This window comes from Lepidochelys olivacea (genome assembly GCF_965140295.1).
Source record: "Lepidochelys olivacea isolate rLepOli2 genome assembly, chromosome: 6".
Lineage (NCBI taxonomy): Eukaryota > Metazoa > Chordata > Testudines > Cheloniidae > Lepidochelys > Lepidochelys olivacea.
In genome coordinates, this window is record NC_140416.1 from 65,187,567 (window position 1) to 65,209,269 (window position 21,703).

The 21,703-nt window shown below is 39.4% G+C and overlaps 1 protein-coding gene across 2 annotated transcripts in view; it reads left to right on the forward strand.

Moving 5' to 3' along the window:
- The window catches only part of TTBK2 (tau tubulin kinase 2), a 216,241-nt gene that overhangs the window by 166,638 nt on the left and 27,900 nt on the right, over nt 1–21,703 (forward strand). For both annotated transcript variants that reach the window (XM_084629924.1, XM_084629925.1), the window contains exons 10-13: nt 4,056–4,213; nt 4,622–4,838; nt 7,161–7,372; nt 9,129–9,726. In XM_084629924.1, the coding sequence (XP_084486050.1) occupies nt 4,056–4,213; nt 4,622–4,838; nt 7,161–7,372; nt 9,129–9,726 (1,185 nt within the window). The remainder of the gene's footprint in view (nt 1–4,055; nt 4,214–4,621; nt 4,839–7,160; nt 7,373–9,128; nt 9,727–21,703) is intronic.

A 21,703-nucleotide genomic window follows, 5' to 3' on the forward strand; every position in this document is an offset into this window, starting at 1 on the left:
TTGACTTTCTTCTGAAATGCTCCACTTGTCACTCACCTCAAGTATGGTTTTATCGCTCCCTTGTGTGGACAGGTTCAGCGCATTCAACAAGTTAAAAATGTCTGCAAGATATGCAAGCTTTGTGATCCATATTGGTTCAGAAAAATTTGAGACAATCTTGGGATTGTGCTAGAAAGAAAAAATAGCAGCTGTTTGCAAAGCTCAAAAACTCTTTCCAACACTCTGCTGTGAGATAGCCAACACAACTCCATATGAAACAATAATTTGTTATGTCCTGCACCCATTTCGAGACACAGATTTACAAAAAGGTGTGAATTCAAAGGCCAGGACTTCACAAAATTCACAACTGTCACAGCTGCATTTAGCACATCATTTAATTCAGGTTTCATTTTCTTTAATGCAAGGTCCTGGTGATGCAACATATCGTGTACTACAATTAACTGTAGGTTTATGACTCGTATTCTTGCTACACCGCCATTCCTATTGTTTGTCATAGTGGTAGCACTGTCCATGCCAATAGCACTGGCAATGCACTTCTCCCAATTCAGCAATTCAGCTTTATCCAATAATTTGACTATTTCCTGACCTGTTGTCCTTATGCTAACAGCTGACAAAAAGAAAATCCTCCAAAATTTCCCCCAGCCAGATAAAACGAACAAAAACTAGTAATTGTGCTGTATTACCAGCATCAGTAGTCTCATCAAGCTGAATTACAAACTATTCACATGTACATAGCTTTTCAATTAGTTGGGATTTTACATAATTTGAAAACTCTTCAATTTTCCTTCTAACTGTGGTGTGGCCTTAAGTTTCTTCCTTGCATCTTCACTTACCATCACTTTGCACATTTCTACAGCAGCTGGAAGACTCAGTTGTTCTCCAGTGGTATGGGATTTTTTACTCTTTGCAGTCCGAAGCGCTGTTAAGAAAGATGCTTTCAAAGCGTTTTCTGGAACTGATGTTATGTTTGGCATTTGAGTTTTCTGTCTATTGTATTCTTCTTTCTTTCATTGAAGAAAGTTCTCTGGGTTTATCTTCATACTCCAGGTACCTTGTTGTGAGGTGTCATTTCAATTTTGCAAATTTCATTGCTTCATTTGATAGGATTCATAAGCATACAATGCAATACAGTCGTCCATCACTAAATTCCATAAAACTAAAATCGGTATAATTTTTGTCAAACTTTCTTTTCTTCATTTGTTTCTTACTACTTAATTCTGCATTGTCTATGACTTCAACACAGTTAGCAGTACTAGTATGAGGACTTTTTAAAAACTTATCCATTTACAGTGTAATTTGCTCACACACTGTAAAAATATATTCCACTTCAACCTGCCAAAGATGTCTCAGTTATCAAAAAAAACCCAGACATAATTTCTGATTTGCTGTCTCAAAGCAGTGAGATTTTTTACGTTGACGCTTATGCCATATGAGTATTACAGTGTTGTTCATGCACCATGGAATATGTTGTCTAAACAGAAATAGTAGCTCTGTCAATTTTAATCCTTAGGCAATGCAGATGTGCGGTGAAATTATTTTTTTATTTTTCTGCAGCCCCTTAGACATTCCTAGTATGCTCATGTGTCTCCCCATTCCCACAGAAGCCCATGGTTACTGAAACTCCCACACTCCTCTATAGAGACTCCTGATGACCACACTTCTTCACAGATACTGATGGCTTCCTATGCACTACCCATACAGGTCTCCCAATGTGCTCCTTTTCTTCTTTTTTCTGTAAGAAGCATAGCTTTTTTTCACAAACCACAAGACTGCATGTCTTGTCTTGAACTGAAGGAGAATGAAGAATGTAATACTTGATGAGAGTAATACAGTGGAGTCGCATCTTACGCGGGGGTTAGGTTCTAAAGTCAGCGTGTAAGGCGAAAATCGCGTATAGTCAAAAAGAGAGAGATGGAAGAATGAACGAATAAAAAAGGGAGAAAGACAACTTCAAAGTCATTATGCGCAAACCGGAGTGCCTAAGGATGTCCAGGAGCATTGTCTATGATCAGCAACACTTTAAAGTCAAGTCGTTTCTCTTTGAGGTACCGCTTGACCTCCGGAATGAAACACTTGTGGAACCAATCCAGAAATAATGCTGCCGTCACCCAAGCCTTTTTATTTGATTGCCAGGCAGGAGATTTTTGTTCTTGCCTTTTAGGGCACGGGGCTTTGCAGCCCTGTAGAGCAAGCCCGGCTTTATTAAATGCCCAGCCGCATTGCCACAAAACAACACAGTCACACAGTCTTTAGCTGCTTTGAAGCCAGGGGCTTGTCTTTCTGATTTCAAAGTGTAAGTGTGGTTGGGCATTTTTTTTCTAGAAGAGCCCAGTCTCGTCAGCATTAAAAACTTGTTCTGGAAGATAGCCCTTTTCTTCTATGATTTTCTTTAATGGTTCGGGGTAGTCTTTTGCTGCCTCTTCATTGGCAGATGCAGCTTCCCCAGTAGTCTGCACGTTTTTGAGGTTGAAGCAGTTCCTAAACTATTAAGCCAACCTTGGCTGGCTTTGAATTTCTTCTCATCAGAAGGCTGTCCCTCTTCGGCAGAAGGTTTGAACAGCGCGTAGAGGTTAAGAGCCTTTTCTCGCAATGTGTTGCCATCGATAGGCACATGTTTATGGTTCATGTGTTCCAGCCATAAGTTTAATGCCTTTTCAGTCTTCACTAAAGTCTTATCACGCACCTGGCTCGTCACTTTAGCAGTTATTGGAGCACTTGATGCCACGGCTTGACGAATTTCTCTCTCTCGAATCTTGATGGCACAGATGCTAGATTTGATGTGGCCGTATTTACGCGCCACGTTGGAGGCTGACATACTGTTTCTTAAGCCCAACACAGCCAGTTTTTCCTTCAGCGTTGGAACAGATCACTGTTTATTTGGTTGAGCACCAGATGAAGTAGTTGGCTTGTGTTTAGGGGCCATGTTGTATGAAAAATACGTATCTTTAAACACTAGAATCACACTCAGCGCAGTGAGATGCTCACTGGATCGGCGGTCAGCGATCGAACCAGTGGGGGTCGATTTATCGCATATAGTCTAGATGCGATAAATCAACCCCCGAACACTCTCCCATTGACTCCTGTACAGTACTCCACCGCTGTGAGTTATTGTTATTTTTCTTTTTTTTTGCCAAGCGCTTGTAGTTGAATTCGCGTAAGTTAAATGTGCGTATGATGCGACTCTACTGTATAAATAATGTAGTCCTAGTTTCTCTTTGCTTAATGAGTAATGTTAGAATGTTAGAAATTTTTTGTACTTCAATTCTTTTAGGATTATTATTTTTTTAAATAAATGGTGTGGCAAAATACCTTGTTCGCCTCAGCAGGCTCAGTCCTTTTTTAGCCTTGGAGACTCAGGTTTGGGGCAAGGTGAATCCTTATAGGTGGCACAGGGTCCTGCTACTCCTCTCCTCAGTCAGTCCCTTGTGCTTGTTTTCCTTCCCTTCTGGGGAGCGAGTGCAGCCTCCCTGCTGGGAAGGTCTGGTGTCTTGCTGCAAACAGCCTACTGGCAGCTTCCCTGCTCCTCTCACTCCCTCATTCTCCCCCTCCTACCACTCAGGGGAGTGTTTAAAAAGGTCCCAAGTAGTTGGAGTCAGCTAAACCTAATTGCTTCCTTAGCAACCCCTTTTCCAGCTGAACCTTATTGCCCAGTGGTTCTCTCCCCTCAGTGGATAGGGAGGGGCCTTTTAATCCCCTGGGACTAATTACTACCCCCCTTTTGTAGCTGTTTGTCCTGGGTTTACCACAGTGGTTAAAACATACCAACACAGAAAGCAGTTAAGTGGTAGCAATGCTTAAAGTGCTCTACCCAAGCATTACGAAAAGCTATTTCATAATTTTCAAAATAAATAGTGCACCATTCTGAGCCACAGATGGGGGCAGTGGTGATATGGCACTGTTGATAAACCTTACCTTTTTAACAATTAATTGTCAGATAAAGTCTTAAAGGAGAACCAGATGTTAGAAAAGTCTTGAGGGGAAACTGAGTCTGGAGTACTTTATCTTTCTCTTATTCAAAGAAAGAAGAATTAATTAACTCTTTTCTTTATTTTTAGCTTCTCATGTCTGTGTTTGACAACAGTATGAAAACTTCTGGAGTCATTGAAAGTGACCCTTTTGATTGGGAGAAGAGTGGAACTGATGGCTCTCTGACGACGACAACAACATCAACAACTCCTCAGTTACATACTCGCCTGACCCCAGCTGCAATTGGGTATGTTCAAGCATTTCCTATGTTTAACCTAAAAATCCAACCACTTAGCACCAAGGGAAAGTCATCTGTTACATCTGTTTCTCCAGGGTGTTAACTAATAGGGTATTGCAGGATACTAGGTCTCCCTTTGGTCACTATTGAGCCTCTCCTCAGGAAAAAAAAAAAATGCTGCTGTCCTAAATATACAGCAGTTACGAATGTTGATACATGTCTGGGTTAGGAAATCACTTTATTAGATTCCCATTCTGCAGTCAACCTTTTGCTAAAGCCTATGTTAAGAACCTAAGGCCTGATCCCTAGCACATTGAACTCAATGAAAGACTTCCGTTGCCTTCTCTGGGCTTTAAATCATCACTTACGAGGACCACTTGCAAATAACTGCTTTATTTTTCACTTCTTCCTTTGTAGAATAGCCAATGCCACACCTATCCCAGGAGATTTGCTGCGAGAGAACACGGATGAGGTGTTTCCAGATGAGCAGCTCAGTGATGGGGAGAATGGTATTCCTGTTGGAGTCTCACCAGAGAAACTGCCTGGGTCCCCCGGGCATCAACGTCCTCAGGAAAAAGATGTCTGGGAGGAGATGGATGCCAACAGAAACAAAATAAAGCTGGGGATCTGTAAGGTATTTATAGAGCTGCAATGGGAAAAACCTCTGTCATAAATATAAAGGGAAGGGTAACCACCTTTCTGTATACAGTGCTATAAAATCCCTCCTGGCCAGAGGCAAAACCGTTTCACCTGTCAAGGGTTAAGAAGCTAAGGTAACCTCGCTGGCACCTGACCCAAAATAACCAATGAGGGGACAAGATACTTTCATATCTGGAGGTGTGGGGGGGAACAAAGGGTTCTGTCTGTGTGTGTGATGCTTTTGCCAGGAACAGATCAGGAATGCAGCCTTACAACTCTTGTTAAATTAGTAAGCTAGAACATGCGTAGGATTTCCTTTTGTTTAATGGCTGATAAAATAAGCTGTGCTGGATGGAATGTATATTCCTGTTTTTGGGTCTTTTTGTAACTTAAGGTTTTGCCTAGAGGGATTCTCTATCTTTTCAATCGGATTACCCTGTAAGGTATTTACCATCCTGATTTTACAGAGGTGATTCATTTACCTTTTCTTTATTTAAAATTCTTCTTTTAAGAACCTGATTGCTTTTTCATTGTTCTTAAGATCCAAGGGTTTGGGTCTGTGTTCACCTGTACAAATTGGTGAGGATTCCTATCAAGCCTTCCCCAGGAAGGGGGTGTAGGGCTTGGGGGGATATTTTGGGAGAAGACGTCTCCAAGTGGGCTCTTTCTCTGTTCTTATTTAAAACGCTTGGTGGTGGCAGCATACGGTTCAAGGACAAGGCAAAGTTTGTACGTTGGGGAAGTTTTTAACCTAAGCTGGTAAGAATAAGCTTAGGGGGTCTTTCATGGAGGTCCCCACATCTGTACCCTAGAGTTCAGAGTGGGGAAGGAACCTTGACAATCTCTTTCAGCAATTTCCTGGCATCATCAGGAACATGATAATGTGGCATGATGAGTAATAGGAGAGCAAATGCTCACTTGGCACTTGAAATATTCTGCAGTTTGACCAGAGAGAATGGTTTTCCAAAGCAGAGAGCTACATGCTTCAATGGGTCAGTGCTCTTTTCACTTCTAAAGGCCATGATTCATATTGGGTTCAAAGATGATTTTGTTTCCTAGTCACTTTCCATGGTAGTAATTAAGAGTGAAGATATCAAAATAGATCAGAACTAACTCTCCAGTCAACAAAATAAATATGATTGGTATTCTCCATTTCGTCAATATTGCATGCTTGTCTTCATAATGTAACATATCCCTCAGTTTGTGTTGAGTAGAATCCCATTACTGGAAAAGTAGAATTACTAAGGTAATTGAGGTAGATAGACTAATTCATGGAAGGGAAACTTGCTCAGTGCTTGTCTAGATTATAGCTGGCTCCTGACAGTGATCCTGGTCTCTCACTATCATTACTTCTATTATTCTCTCTCTCTCATAATCACTACAATTCATATTCAGACAATTGTAGCCAGTGCTCCTCTGATGTGAAAATGTCATCAGTAGCTGTAAGATGTTACTGAAGTGTTCTTTAAGCCGAAATACTATCTAGTGACAGAGCTGTGTATTTTTCAAGGTATATGTAAAATGGGTTGGGAGGAGCCCAGACTGCTGTGATACTTATGCTTGTACCTGGCTAATGTGTATTAGTTTTTTAAAATGGCAGAAGACAGATGGACTTTTTCTCTTTTGGGGCCAAATTCAGCTCAGGTATAAGCAGATACAAGTTTCATTGATATCAGTGGGTGTTACATCTGCTTACACCGGGGATCAGAGTGCTCCTTCAACACTGAATCATACCCAGTTGATCTACAAAGTGAGATGCAGTTGGAGATCTGATTTTAATTTCTAATAAACATTGCTCCACATCAAAAAGCTACCTTGTAGACTTTGCGAACAATGGTATTGCATGCCTCAGATATGCATAAGGATGAGTTAACATGATGATTAACCTTTCATCAATAAAAAAAAAAGTCTATGACTGTAAAGCGGTATGAAGAAGCTCCTAGGCTTCTGGATTCGACCTGCTATTGATGAGAATTCCAGAAATGGGAGTGGGGATCAGTATACATCTAAAGTCTGGGAAATGTATTGTTTTCTTCCATTTACTCCTTCCGTCCTGAGGCTTAATGAAAACCACAGTGTTGCTGGCAATTAATCCCTAATTTAAATTTATGCCTTAGGAAACTGGTAGCTGATGAGCACAAATAAACTACATGAAATATGGCATGAACTTCTGCTGAAGGAGCATCCTCAGTATGAATTTGTTTTGTTACAGGATAGAAGCATTGGGTTATATGCACTGCATACACTGTTGTGTCTTCCTCTGTTTCAGCACTCCTATAAATTACATTTTTATTTCTATTGTGCTTTATTTGCACAGGCTTCTACAGAGGAGGAAAACAGCCATGGACCAGTGAATGGACTGCTTAATGCACCAAGCCTGGGTTCTCCAGTTCGAGTCCGCTCAGAGACCACCCAGCCAGACAGGGATGTCCCACTGATGAGAAAGTTACGTTCAATCCACAGCTTTGAACTGGAGAAACGGTTGACCTTGGAATCAAAGCCAGACACTGATAAATTTCTTGAGACCTGGTAAAGAGAAAATTTCTATCTCACATTTATGCTTGGATCTTTTGGGGCCTTGTTGGCTTAGACTGTATTTTCTTTTCTCTAGTACTGTATCCATGGACAGTGGTCTGTGAAAACCAGAAATGGAGTTGCTGAGCTATGCTTATGCCAAGTATAGCTAGTAATGTCTACTGGATTTATAGTATTTGCTCTGAGGAACATCCCTGGCTTCTATCCCATTTTACATTTTTAAGTTAAATTTTTATTGAATTTTTATTACTGTTTACGCTAAGCCAAAGTTCATGGTGTATTATAGACAAATAAAGGCAAAGTCCTTACCTCAAGGAATTCTTAGTTTAAGGGCCCATTTCTATCACACTTCTGTCGATTAGCACTTCATGAACAGTCCTGTTGACTTCAGTAGGACATGGGAGTCAGTGACTTCATGGGAGTTAGTGCAACTTAACTTGGATAAGCATTACAGAATCAAGCACTAAATTAGATATAGGCATAGATTACCTCTGGTAAGGTGTAATGTGTACAAGGAGCAGGATTTATGTAAAATAAAATAATAAGTTTACTTGTTTGTGTAGTGCATGTGTCATTAGTTTCACTGTTGTTGTATATTTCTAAAGTTGTCAGGAAAGCTTGTTAGGATTTTGAGAGAGAATTTGAAGTTGGAGAAGGAGGTTGTGTGAGTACAGGATCAGGGAATTTAGTCCAACTGAAGGGAGTATTATGGAAGGATAACACACAGGGAGGCTAGAGGGAAGAGGTGTTGGCAGAGCAGAAAGCTAAATCAGGAAACAATAGAAGAGTGTTGAGATCTAGGCAGTGGTAGAGCTGCGCAGAGCCTTGAACATGAGAACAAGGAATTTGAATTTGATGCAGAGCTTACGTGAGTAGAGGAAGACATGATCAGAGTAGACAGAGAGGAAAAAGAATTTAGTAGTATTTTGGATAAACGAGAGAGGTTCAAAGAGTGAGTCATGTAAAAACAAAAACTGAGACATAGAGTTGTATGTCATACTTAATTAAGGACAAAGAAAGGCAACTATCTCACACCAGTAATAGAACTAAAGTTTCATCATTTCCTTAACACCCCCTCACTCACAGTGGACAACAAAGGCAGAGATTTACATTCCTGAATAATAAAAACTCATTAGTGTTCTTCAGTAAACCTCTTACAAAACAAGAGAACATCCCATGCTGCAGAGAGACGGGATGAATGTTCATGTTTCTCACAAAGCAAAAGTGCAGCAGTTAGAAAATCCTTGCAGGTAGATAGAAAGGGTATATTTAGGCTGGTTTATTATATAGTAATAACAAAGTTATGAAACAAAACAAGTTGATGTGGTACATGGTTATTCTCATGTCACCCTCGGTCTCCTAATCTCCTTTTTTCATTCGTACCAAAAGGGAAGTACTGAATCCAGGCTGAAATGTTTTGGCATTAATTCATGCTGAGGTGAGGAGTTGGTTTCCTTTCTTTAGTTCCAATGTTCCTCTGACTTTTATTAACTTTCTGCCTCCTTCCCCTTATTTTCAGTAAATTGCTGTTGAGCCCTTATTTGACAGGAGTTACGTGTTCACATGCAAAACATTTGGTTGCAGGCATCTCCATAATTGCTGCTTGAAAATTATGTTTCTTATGCTCATCCTTGGATTTGTAAGACACTGCAGTAGACTCTCAAGTGAATTTAACTTGGCTTCTATGGCACAATTCAGATTGTGTAGTTCATTCTTAATTAATTCATATGTAACTTCTTTCTCTCCTAAGCTTGCAGAAGATGCAGAAAGACTCAAATGCTGGGAAAGAAACTGCTGTTGCTGCTCCTCCTCTTCCTCAGAAAATATCTGTTCCTGCTGTGGCTGCCCGCACTGACCGTGTCTGGCATTATGATGAAGAATATCTCCCTGATGCTTCTAAGCTTGCTTCAGCCAGTTCTCCAGAACAAGTTGATGGCATTGTCAGTAATGGCTTTGTGGCTGTCAACTTAAGCTCCTGCCGGCAGGAGGTTGATTCCAAGGAATGGGTGATAGTAGATAAGGAACGGGACTTGCAGGATTTCAGGACCAATGGAGCTTTAGTACATAAAACAACTGGAAGTCCCTCAGATGAGGAGCCTGAGGTTCTACAAGTCCTAGAGGAATCCCCCCAAGAGAAACAGCTGAGACTGAGTATTTGGGCAGAAAACAACGTCCATGCCAAGAATGAAGCCTTAGGTGTGGGGTTAGATCTACCTGTTGATCATGCTACTGCTGCTTCTGAACAATTTACAGATAAATTAGAATTTATGGCTGGAGTTGCTGGCCAGCTTCTTGCAGCCACACCTTCAAGTCCAATGGAGGCCCAAGCAGAAGGAGCCCTTACTCTGGTAAGAAAACTCATAGTTATAATCATATCTTTACTCTCTTTTCAGTGCTATATGAGAATAAAGCAGTAAATGAAAAGGCAGTGGCTAAAGTGTAAACAGGGTTCTGGAATGTTTAGGTTATGGGATATGGGACTTGACTCTGCACCAGGGATTTCCCAGGATCTGCTAAATTTGTGTCTAAATTCTGCAAGAGGTTTGCTTTCGGTTCAGCAGTGAACAACCCTCAGAACTGGGCTTAATTAAAAAATATACATTAAAAAGAACCTTTTAACCAACGACATACACACATATGTATATTGTTATGAGTAAATAAACAGAGAGTATAACAAATGTGTAAAATACTATGCAATAGTATGTTATGTCCTGTAGAGAAAGTCTAAAAGGCAGAAGCTAGTATCGTACCAAAGAAACAAAGTTTCTTGCTCCCTGCGTCCTGTAATTAGTTTCTTTCTTCTGAATTTCCTCTGCTGCTTTCTGCCCCTGAAACAACTTGGCTTCCCTGTTTGACTGGCTATAATCTGTTTATTGATCATAGGGACTTCTAGTGCACTGACACTGTAATGTTTATGTTTCTGCAACCCCTGATATATTTTGCACCAGTTATAGTTCTTTGCCGGCTTCTCTAACTCCACTGCTACTTCCCACTTCTGAAATAGTTCTGTAATTGCTTGTCATTTGCCTCTCTTCTGCTGGACAGATTGCCCAACAGATTCCTCTGCTCCTTCTCCTGTTGGCATGTTTCTCTTTTCTGTCTCATACATGCCTCATCTGCACAGTTCCCAATAGTTTTCCTTCCCCTTCAGATGTCTCCATCACCAAATAATGCTCCCTCCGACTTTATTTCTCTCCTTCCTTTCTTAGAGAGGCAGTGTGGTTTAGTGGTTAAACCAGGGTATAGGGACTCAAGACTTGTGATTTCAGTTCTTGCCTCTTACACTTACTGTGTCAATCTGGGACACATATGTCAGTATTCTCAAACTTGGGTGCCTAAAGTTAGGCATTGAAATCCATATTTAGGCACCTAAATTAAACCAGTGGCATCTGTAGGTATACAGTATCTCTGAATATCAGGCCACATTTATTTAAGTACCTAACCTTAAGTACCCATATTTGAAAGTATTTGTCTTAATCTCTCTACTCCTTATTTTTTCTATATTATGGTTAAGTGCAGCATATTGCTCAGAAGAGACTTCTTGTCAGTATTCTGTTTTCCAAAATAAATTCCAAAGTTAAAACCCAGATAGAAAAGGACTCTGGTTTCATAAATCCTAATAAACCTGGCTTCACTTCTCTCTTACTTTACACCACAGTTTTAAAAAGTTAAAGTTCTTTTTGCTAAAAGAGAGGCTGCAAAAATATATGTCCCTTGATGCTCCTGATCACTTACTAATTCAGGAATCTGAAATTTTATTACTTTAGGAAAATTCAGAGACACAATTAAACAGTTCTACTTAATCTCTTCTACACATATGCAAATATCCCCATGTTCTTGTGAAATATTAAAGACAGTAGAAATATTTATACATAGTTATTTATTTTTAGGCACCCATTCTTTGCAAACTGTGTAAGTTACAGAAAGATTAAATGTACAGAAAAGACCTTAAAATATGCAGCTGCTGCTAAGCTAAAGAGAACAAGAATTTTGAAACATACGTTAGTAATGTGGCCAACACAAAATACTGCAGTTTTACAGTTCGTTGAGAACCCCATAAAGATGTAGCGTTGATTTACAGCTCAACTGTTGCTTTTTAACTATAGCCATAGTAGACAATGTATAGTAACATTGTTGGTGCAAATTGCTAATTTTCAGTTCTCAGTTTGCAACTTTGCATGGACGTTCTTCACACAAATGTACTATTTTACGGGCAATGGTTTGCTTACTTAAACTCTGAGTATAGGTGGGATTGAAACTGACTTGATTCTAATGGAGCTGTCATTCACTGAAATAGTAGTGAACAATGTGAATTTCTGGAGAGGAAAGTGAAGGTGCATTGGGAAATGGAGATAGCTATAATCTAGGTTTTTGAATTGGACTATGTAGACGAAGAAACTTTTGTTGAAATGGTAAATGGGGTAGGATTATGGCCTGAACTGGAAAAAGAGAGAAGTACAGGTAAATTTAAACTGCATCAGGAATGGGAGACATTTCAGAGAAGGTGAGTGGAGGAAACTTGTCTGGCTTGACAATGAATAAACAGTATGAAATTGAAAATGGAAATTAAACTGGAAGTACAATAACTCCTCACTTAAAGTTGTCCCGGTTAACGTTGTTTCGTTGTTACCTTGCTGATCAGTTAGGGAACATGCTCGTTTAAAGTTGTGCAGTGCTCCATTATAATGTTTGGCAGCCGCCTGTTTTGTCCACTGCTTTCAGGAAGAGCATCCCGTTGCAGCTAGCTGGTGGGGGCTTGGAACTAGGGTGGACTGTCAGCCCCCTATCAGCTTCCCATTCCCCTAAGTTCCATGTGCAGCAGCCGCCCAGCAAGCTATCAGTTGCCAGCAGTTCAGCTGTCCCTCTCCCCACTGCCATGTGCTGCTCCTGCCCTCTACCTTGGAGCTGCTCTCCAGAGCCTCCTGCTTGCTGAGGTGGGGGGCCTAATGTCAGGGTGTCCCCCTCCCCCTTCCTCCTGCACCCCGCTTACCCCATCTCCATAGAGCAGGGGGGACACACGACAGGGCTCAGGACTGAGGGAGCTTCCTGGCAGCAGCTGCTGCGGTCTCAGCTTGCTGATTAACTTAACAAGGTAGTGTACTTAAGAGTGGTGTCAGCTACTTAAAGGGGAAATGCGCATCTCTCTCTCTCACACACAGGGTGTGTGTCTCTGTCTGTCATGCTGTTTCCCCTCCCTCCATTTGTGCTACCTTGTAGAGTGTGAGGCTACATTAACAACAATGAGTTAACCCTTGAGGGCTCAGCCAATTGCTAGTTCATCATTTAGCAGTAAGGCATCCCACCCTTTGACTCCACCACCTCAACCAAGCTTCACAGTCATCATCGCTGTGTACAGTATTAAATTGTTTGTTTAAAGCTTATATTGTGTGTGTATATGTGTGTGTGTGTATATATATATATATATATAGTCTTTTGTCTGGCAAAAAAAAAAATTTCCCTGGAACCTAACCCCCCCATTTACATTAGTTCTTGTGTGGAAACTGGATTCGCTTAACATCATTTCGCTTAAAGTTGCATTTTTCAGGAACATAACTACCACATTAAATGAGGAGTTACTGTATGAGTGGAGGTGATTTGGGAAACTTAATGTAAATTTGAAAAGGATTATCAAACAGTGCCTTTCAAAGGGTCTGATCCAAAGACTACTGAAGAAAGTGATTGCTTCCTTCTATTTCAGTGGCCTTTGAATCAGGGTCAAAGTGAGGCTGCTCCACAAATACCTGGTAGGTAACATGGTGCTGGCTTCTCCTCCTTATTTCTAGCTGCTTTTACAGCTGGTAGGCTTTTTATTTCAAAGGAGACCTGGATTCCTGTTAAAGCAGTTGGAAACAAGCAAAAAGAGTTTACCTCCAGTACGGTTCACAGCTACTTAAGAGAGGGGGAGGAAACACTGATTGATAATCATGGGGGTCACACACATACCTAGGGAGACAGAAATAGAACTAGTCTTCAGAGCCTGAAGTCATTGATAAACTGTCCAGGAGCAGAAAACCACTCTATTGGATAGTATGCCCGGGGACCAAGGAGAGAGGGAAATAAAGGGGTTGAGAAATATTATGGGGAAGAGGGAGGAATAGATAGGGAGAAGGAGATGACGAGATGAAAAGTAAATGGTTTGATTAACATTTTTCCAAAAGGGCAAAACACTTATCCCATTCAAAACAATGAGAAATGCATACACTCTTCCCTAATATAACTGTTCCATGTAAGCATTTGCTTCAGTTGACATACATACATATAGTGCAAATGGTAGATGACATGTCCACTAAAATATCTTTTTGTTAAGATTTGATCCAAGTTAGGAAAAAGTATGAGACACCCTAGCCTAGATATTATCTAAAGGAAGAAGGTAAACTGAGGAGAACTGGAGACAGTAACTTCTGTGCAGTGCTGAGAGAGATTAGAATTTGACTAGGATGGATCAAATGTGTGACTAGGGCCCCAGTTCTTTGCCACTGATGTGAATGGGACCATTGATAAGCATTTTGGATAAATTTTTAATGCATAAACTTTTTTTGTGGTTGAATTAATCTCATCTTAAGTAATATTAAGAATCCAATTTAAAGCAAAAAAAGGAAGAGAATTCATCGTTAAAGGTATAAAATTCATGATGCTGTAATTTCACTTCTTCATCCCACACAACTGTGCCATCCCTCCTTACTTTGGGCCCAACTTTCTGCAAAATAGTCAAATCTGATATTTTGACAGCCCACCAAAAATGTGCACTTATCATTATACATTACTCATCTCATCAGATGTCTCCTAGAGGTCTGAAATGCTAATCCTGGCACTGTAGCTGGAGGGCTTTATAACTTACTTACTGTCAGAAATAATAGGGAAAGCAGAATCAGATGAATTTCTAGCCACCTTCAGCTGAAGTATTAAAACTAATCACACAGCTGGTGGAAAAGACAGCGAGGAATAAACTAACAAGGGAGAAGTTTGGATGAAGAACAGGAGACAGAAAAATGGGCACATAGTGACAGAGATATAAAATGAAATAAAAATGGTAATAAGAGACAGAATAGAGCGATGATGACAGACATGTAAATGTAAGGAGAATAAGAAAACAATTAACTGGAAGAAAGTAACTGAATTTAATGTGAGAGACAGAGAATTTTACTTTTATATAGCACCTTTTATACAATACATAAATAACTGCACCACTGAAATGCAGCTACTTCTGGGACAGAAGGTATTATCAAGGCACACAACAACCAGAACAAAAGGAGGGAGAGGAGAAGGAGAAACTTTCTGCTGGCTTGGATTGTGACCTCTTTTTGAATTCTGACTTATGTTGCCTATAAGAAATTCAGCAAATTCATCTGGAGAATAAACCTTTAATGAAAAAGAACTCTGCCTTAAAATAAGAGGTTTTTCTTGTTGGTCTCTAATAAGGGTTCTGGTTTATTATTATATTACAGTAAATTTCTACAGTTCTCTTACTTTTAAACTATTTCTCATCACTCAAATAGTCTAATCTGTCTTTGAGTGCTGTTAAACTCCATCTGGCAGCCATATCTGGGTATGTTTCTTTAGTACAAGAATCCTAAGTCTTGCACACTCTAGTGTAAAAAGGTTTTAATAAGGATGGTTGCATGTCTTCTCACCTATTTGTGACTCTTCACATTCTTTGGATTTGGCTCTTATGCCTACATAACTCATGAAACCATGGTTTGACCCCTTAGGAGAATGCGTCTTACTGCATTTATCCATAAAGATTGCAGTTTTTATTGGCTTAATCATTGGTTAGAATAGGCAGTGAAATCTGTCCTGATAACTGACCTTACTTTAATTTTAAAAAGAGCACTTTCAGGTCATCTCTAAACTGTCATTTTTAGGCCAATAGACTATAATATTTTGATATAAATCAACAAACTTACTTTCATACGAGATTGTTTGTTTTTTTTTGAAGTACAAGTAGGTTTATTGAATCCTTCTTGTGCTGTGCTATTCAGCAAACCTTAGGCATGTTCTGTAGTTGTCAATATTAGTGTCCACAGGCCCTGTTGTATGCCGTTTCTATTTCTAGGTGGAATATGATAAATATGTTGTCTCAGGGCACATTTATATAGTAACTGTAACTCTGGGACTCTAAAGGGTAGGCTCACTGTGTCTTTAAAGAACCCATTCCCAAAATAAAATGGCTTTAGTCAGTATCATCAGTCTCCACTGTTACATTCCTCCTTAACAAGATTCACTGAATGAGTGCATCTCATCCACATACAGTGATATCTGGGAATAAACAGAAAATGTATCCCATATGTATTGTAAAATGCTATCCTAAAACAGAAGAGTGGAGGAATGACTTTCATTCATAGTGGCTTCATATGAATCTCTTCCTTGGGACAGTTTCTCTTTCATACATCCTGTGTTGTGATTGTAGTTGAGGATTGTTCTGCTCCATAGTTAGGGAAACAAAGGAATGTTGCGGTATCACAGCCACAACACAGGAAGATAACTATAGAGGGCGAGGAAACAGTAAAGACAGGGAAAATAAGGACATCTCTGCATAATTAAGAAGTAGTGAGCAGCACTTTCATAGTTAAGGTTGCAACCAGTGTTCCATGTATAAAACTTATTGTAACCCTCCTTCTAACTTTTTAAGTCAAGGTGATAGTGATCTGAATTGTGTGTTTTCAGAAGTGTAGCATCAGAATTGGGTTAATGGCAAAGAGTAGAAAAAAATGACTTTCACAATGGAAAAAAAGAACCCCATGATATGTGAATGCTGGTTGGCTGAAAACGTTTGGAAACTCATTCTAATGTACTTTATAATGCACTGTAATGTATGCTGTGATTTCTTTTCACAGATTTCATCATTAAAAATTTTACTTTTTTAAGTTATTTGTGTTTCTACATCAGAGATACTATTGTATATTTGTTGACAAATGAGATTGTCATATCCAGATTTAGATTACACATCTTTTGGCCTTTAAAAGTCTAGATGAAAACGATATATAGGTGACTATAGTTTGGATTCTGCAGAGCCTGAAGATTAAAATAGTTGAATAGTGTATGGAAGGTGCTTAGGATACATAGTATCAATGGTTGTCTGTAGGTCATATAGTGTCTATCACTTAGTCTCTATCCCAGCTTTTGATAACATTCAAAAACATTGTAAAATACTTTACAAAAATAAGAAATTAAATAACAAAAACGTTATTATAGTTAAGGTTGCAGTGTGCAATTCAAGACGAGGCATACAATTAAACACATCCTTAAGAAAGCTCAAAACATTAAAAAATATGGAAATAGCAAGCTAAAGTTTAAAAAGTGATAAAAATCTTAATACCTACTGTGTTCCCACAGACTATTAAAGAGACAAATTATTAATCACTGCAAGTCAAAAAACTTGGATTCTGCCTCTGTAACAAAATATTCAGAATGACTAAAAAGTAGAAATTAACCTTTATCTGTTTATCTCATAACTTCCCTAAGAATTGTACCTCTAAACTTTAATACCATATCTTATTCATACAACCATAAGCAACTCACAAAATCAAAAATACTTTAGCAACTCAAGAACATATGAATACCAGATATATCATTTTAGGTTTCTCTGTCGCTGTAGTATGTAAGCACATCCAGATAGCATTCTTTCTTTACTAAGCAAAATAATTTAATGTACCTGTAATTAGACTAATATCATTAGAGACAACATCTGCTGTCTGAACATACAGTAAACATCACTGTTATGCCAGATGAAAAAACTATGTCTAGTACATTAAAATGGGAGCTATTTATGTCACAACTTGATACTCCAAAACAAATAGTACGCACCAGTATTCACTTATCCAACTGTATGATGTTTAAAATGTACATAAGGGACCTGTCAAATTCCCAATAAAGTCAAAGAAAAGACTAGCATTAACTTCAATGGATGTTAAATCAGGCCGTAAACTAGTAAAGCAAATCCAGGGGTAGAGCAAAGGTCATATGAATGCTGGTGATTTAGAAGTTTTGTGTGTGGATAAAATGAGTGATAAGGTTGGTATCAGAATTGTTTGTGTAATCATAGAAGCCTTAAATTAAACATACTGATATTTAGTTGTTTTTTAATTTAATTTAGATAGTGTGCCCATGTGAAAAAATACAAACAGGAAAAGGGGCAAATTTTGCTCTTGTTGATGCTGATTTCAGTTTTATATTGCACCTCTGGCTATGAACAAAATTTGCCTCCAAGAATACAATTTCAGTATAATACTACTGAACCAAATAAAGTGTCAGTAAAAACGGGGTAAAACGGATCTAGAAATATAAAATAGTGCTGTAGGGGGGAAAACGTTGGGTCTTGGTTATTTAATACAAGTTCTGAAACAACTCAGTTTCCTCCTTCCTCCAGATGATTCTGAACACTGCTCTGAGAACATTTCAACACGAGATGCTTTGGGGAATAAAGAAATCATTCTGTCTGTCCCCATATCTGTTTCATAGTAGAGACCATGTAGCAAAGTTGAAAGATCAGAAATTATTTGGAAAAAATTATGTAGCCTTTTTGTGTTGCTTTTCAAATAATAACAGTAATAATCCTGTGGAAAATTGTAGGAAGTGTCAGAATTGACAGCAGGTATGTGTTTTCTGCACTTGTGCTCCAGATTTCTGGCTCATTATTTCCATAGCATTGCTTTTTTTTTTTTCTGGTCATTGAAAATCCCCTTCTCATTGAACATCCTCAGGCTTCTGAGTTTGGTCCCTGTCTCTTGTGAAGAACTGATTGATTGAGGGTGATGAAACAGCTATGATTGTGGGAGGGAAGATGAGAGAGAGAGAGAGTATGTGTATATAGAAAATTGGCAGAGTAGGTAAGTGGAAGGAGAAACCTTTATATAAGAAAGAGAAGTGGGAAATGCACACACATGGAAAAAAAACCCAGAGCTGATTAGTAGTAACACATCACAAGATGTGGGGACAAAGAAAACTGCCAGGATAATTGCACACCTTTGGGCAGTAAGGGCATGAGACCAAGGTCCAAGTGTATTCAGCCACCCACACCAGAGGAGTCATACTATATAAGCTTATTTCTTGAAGTGCTTTTCATTTTTTTTTTGTAATCAAGTATTTTTAAATATAATGAGGACAAAGTCCCATATGTGAAGTTGTAATGGGTGTTGGTCAATTATAATCAGGTGTTGGTCAGATTTATTATTTTATAAATATTGTATCTATTTTTTAGATCTACAGAGAGAGAGAAAGCACCTGTTAATAAGTTACAACAAAAACTCCTGTTCAGCCAAAACAATGCTTGTATCGCCTCACAGTCTGTTTACCTGTTCTGGTATTGTTACTGTATTAGTATAAAATTTAAACAGGCTATACAATTTTACCTTTTCTTATCAGAGCATCTTTTTATTAATCAGTGAAGAACATGCTTACCCATGGAACGTTTGGTTACAAGTCAGTCCAGAATATTTTTTTTAAACTGCATGGCGTTTTTTCTGTTTATTGTTGACATGTTTTATAAATGTAATAACTCACTATGAGTTTGTTACAATAGTGGTTATAGTGTAATTGTATAATCAGGAAAGTAACTATGTAAAAATGCCACTTTCTTACTCAACTGGTCTTCCTGTGTGTTCAAGTCACATCTGTTGGATTTACTGAAAAAAAATTATTTATTCCTATTACTACTTCAGAAGCCATGCAGCTAAGAGAAAATGAACTAGGTTCTATTCTGCCTCAATCATCAACAAAACAGTCAATTGCATTCTGATTCCAGAGCCAATTTTTTTCTCTGTTACAACCTTACAATCACATTGACTTCAAATACGGTATTATTGATCCTGGAGATAACTGAGAGGGAAAAGAACACTTTATTTTTAGATCTCAGGGTGTTCTTGTGATGCTGACAATCAAATGATGTGCTTACTGACCTGACCTGTAAATTGAGCAAATTTGACTTGGAAATCATTGAGAGAGTGTACTGAAACTATAATTTTTACAGATTCACTTTTCTGCTTATAGGACTTATATACACTTCATCATGTAGTTAAAAAAGTGAATCTCTAAAATGACATTTTGTATGTTTCAGTATTTGGTCAGTCTCACAGATTTTGAAATTAAATATGTTCAGTATCAGTTGTCAGGACTGTCGGCCAATTTTTAGCTAATCTGGCTGATAACCCATGAAATTGTTTCTTATACATAGGCTTCCACTGATCTGGATATCATGATCTAGACCTGCTCTTTCTAGCATGGAGGCAGTCTGAGTTTTGTTTCCTTCCTTCCTCCTTTGAATTCCAAGTAATGCTGTTGGATTGCTGCAATACCACTTTCTGACCCACGTTTACTCTGCCTCCCTCAGACAGAACAGCTTCAGGCTTGCTGCTCTTCACAGAAGAAAGCTTTAGTATGATAATTTTCTATCACAAACCATTGGGAATGTCAGACGAGTCACATATCAGTAGTTGCAACTTGTTATCTTTCATTTTAAGGCAGCCTGAGGATCCTGTATATTTGAATATACATGGTTTCCAACTCCCTCAGAGTATAAGTAATGCAGTGGAGCCTTGCCCTGCATTTTACTACACCTTCCACTGACTTCTCTCAGCAGTGCAGCAGAGGTGTCTAGCCTATGCCAGCAGATCAGCTCCCTCTGTGTGTGAGTGTGTCCCCTAGCTCAGCCTGCCATTATACTACACTTTTCACTGATTTCCTTCAGCAACTCAAAGTGGCCTATATCACCAACTTGCTAATGTCAGTAGGCCTGCATTTCTTCTGGCTCAGAGTATGTCATTGTGATTTAGCCCTGTCTGCCACTGGCATTCCTTAGGCACGCAGCAAAGTGGTCTACATGTACCGCTGGCCTACCTCAGACAGCAGAGCATCCAAATATGTGGAAGGTGTAGGAAAAAGTGTGCCTAATTTTTTTTTCTTCTCTCAAGCTCCTCAGTTTGTGTGCCAGGATATCCAAACCTAGGTTGCCACCTCATTGGTCCCACTGGCAGTTCTTCACAAGTCAAAGCAGTAGAATGTGGTTTAGTAGCTCATAGTAGTGTACAATCTAAATATAATTCTGCAATGAAAAGGTTGACACAATGAGTTGCCAAAAGTGACATAGCTATAAAGTCACTACAGAAATCCTGTTACACGTTTTCACACACCAGTATTTATACCACTCTTGGTAGTCTCCCATTTCATACTTCACTTTGGTGGAGGATATTCCTCCATCCCTTCATGTTGGTCCTGAACTAACAAATAACAGTAGAAGCAGCAGAGTTTTCAAACCACCTTAAAGGTTTTTGAGCTCTGAGTTAATGAGAAGCTCCTTGAAACCAGATTCCAGGTCTTGAATTGGCCACAGTGGCCCTCAAGTGGAAAATTGTGGTATAATTTCAATACCTGAAGCCTAGATGGTCCCTCTGGAACATAAACACAACCCTTACGACAGAAGAGACCATTCTGTAGTTGGAACTCAATCATTTTGGGTACCCTCATAGTTCAGGATCTGGCAGATCTGGGTTGCATATGAGTCATTGGGGAGTAGAAGTGGATGGAGGACATCAGACAGCTGTCAGTTGTCCCATTGACATAGTTGGACATCTTGAGCATAGTAACAGAATATTCATCTTTGTGAGATAGGGTATCTGCCTTGCTGTTTCTTGTCCCATGTTGATAAGTTACAACAAAGTCGAAGTCAGTGAGGAAGAAAGAGCAGCAGATCTGGCATTGGTTAAGGCATCTTGCAGTCTGTATGTACTCCAGGTTCTTGTCATCCATTAGGACTTGAACCAGGAACTAGGATCCTTCTAGGAGGTAGCCCCACTCCTCAAAATCCACCTCGATAGCCCGTAGCTCCTTGTTCTAAACGTAATTTTTTTCTGCTGGGATTAGCTTCCAAGACTAATAGGCACAGGGTGGAGTTGGTTGCGGGGCCCCTCATATTGAGTTAGTATTGCACTTATGGCAAAATTTGAGGCATACAGCTGGCCTGCAGTAGGACGCCTGATTGGCTATACTGCCTGACTGGTTGGAAGTCATCAGACCATCTCTTTAATCCCAAAGGAGCAGTAGTTCAGCAACTGCTGAAAGCATTCATGCACGGCTGTGATAACCCCTACTCTGCTTGTTCCAAGTCGTGTTCCTGCTTTGTTTCATCCTTGTCCCAGCCCTGTTCCTGCCTCAGATTAAGCCCTGCTCCTACCTTGACCCCAACCTTGCCTTACTCCAGATAACCCGGCTCTGACCTTCAGCTCTGATTTCTGACTTCAGCTCTGAACTTTGGCTGTGGCATCTGGTCTGTTACTCCAGCTCTGATCCTGAGCTCCTATTCCTGGCTACCAACTGTTGCTCTAACCACAAGGC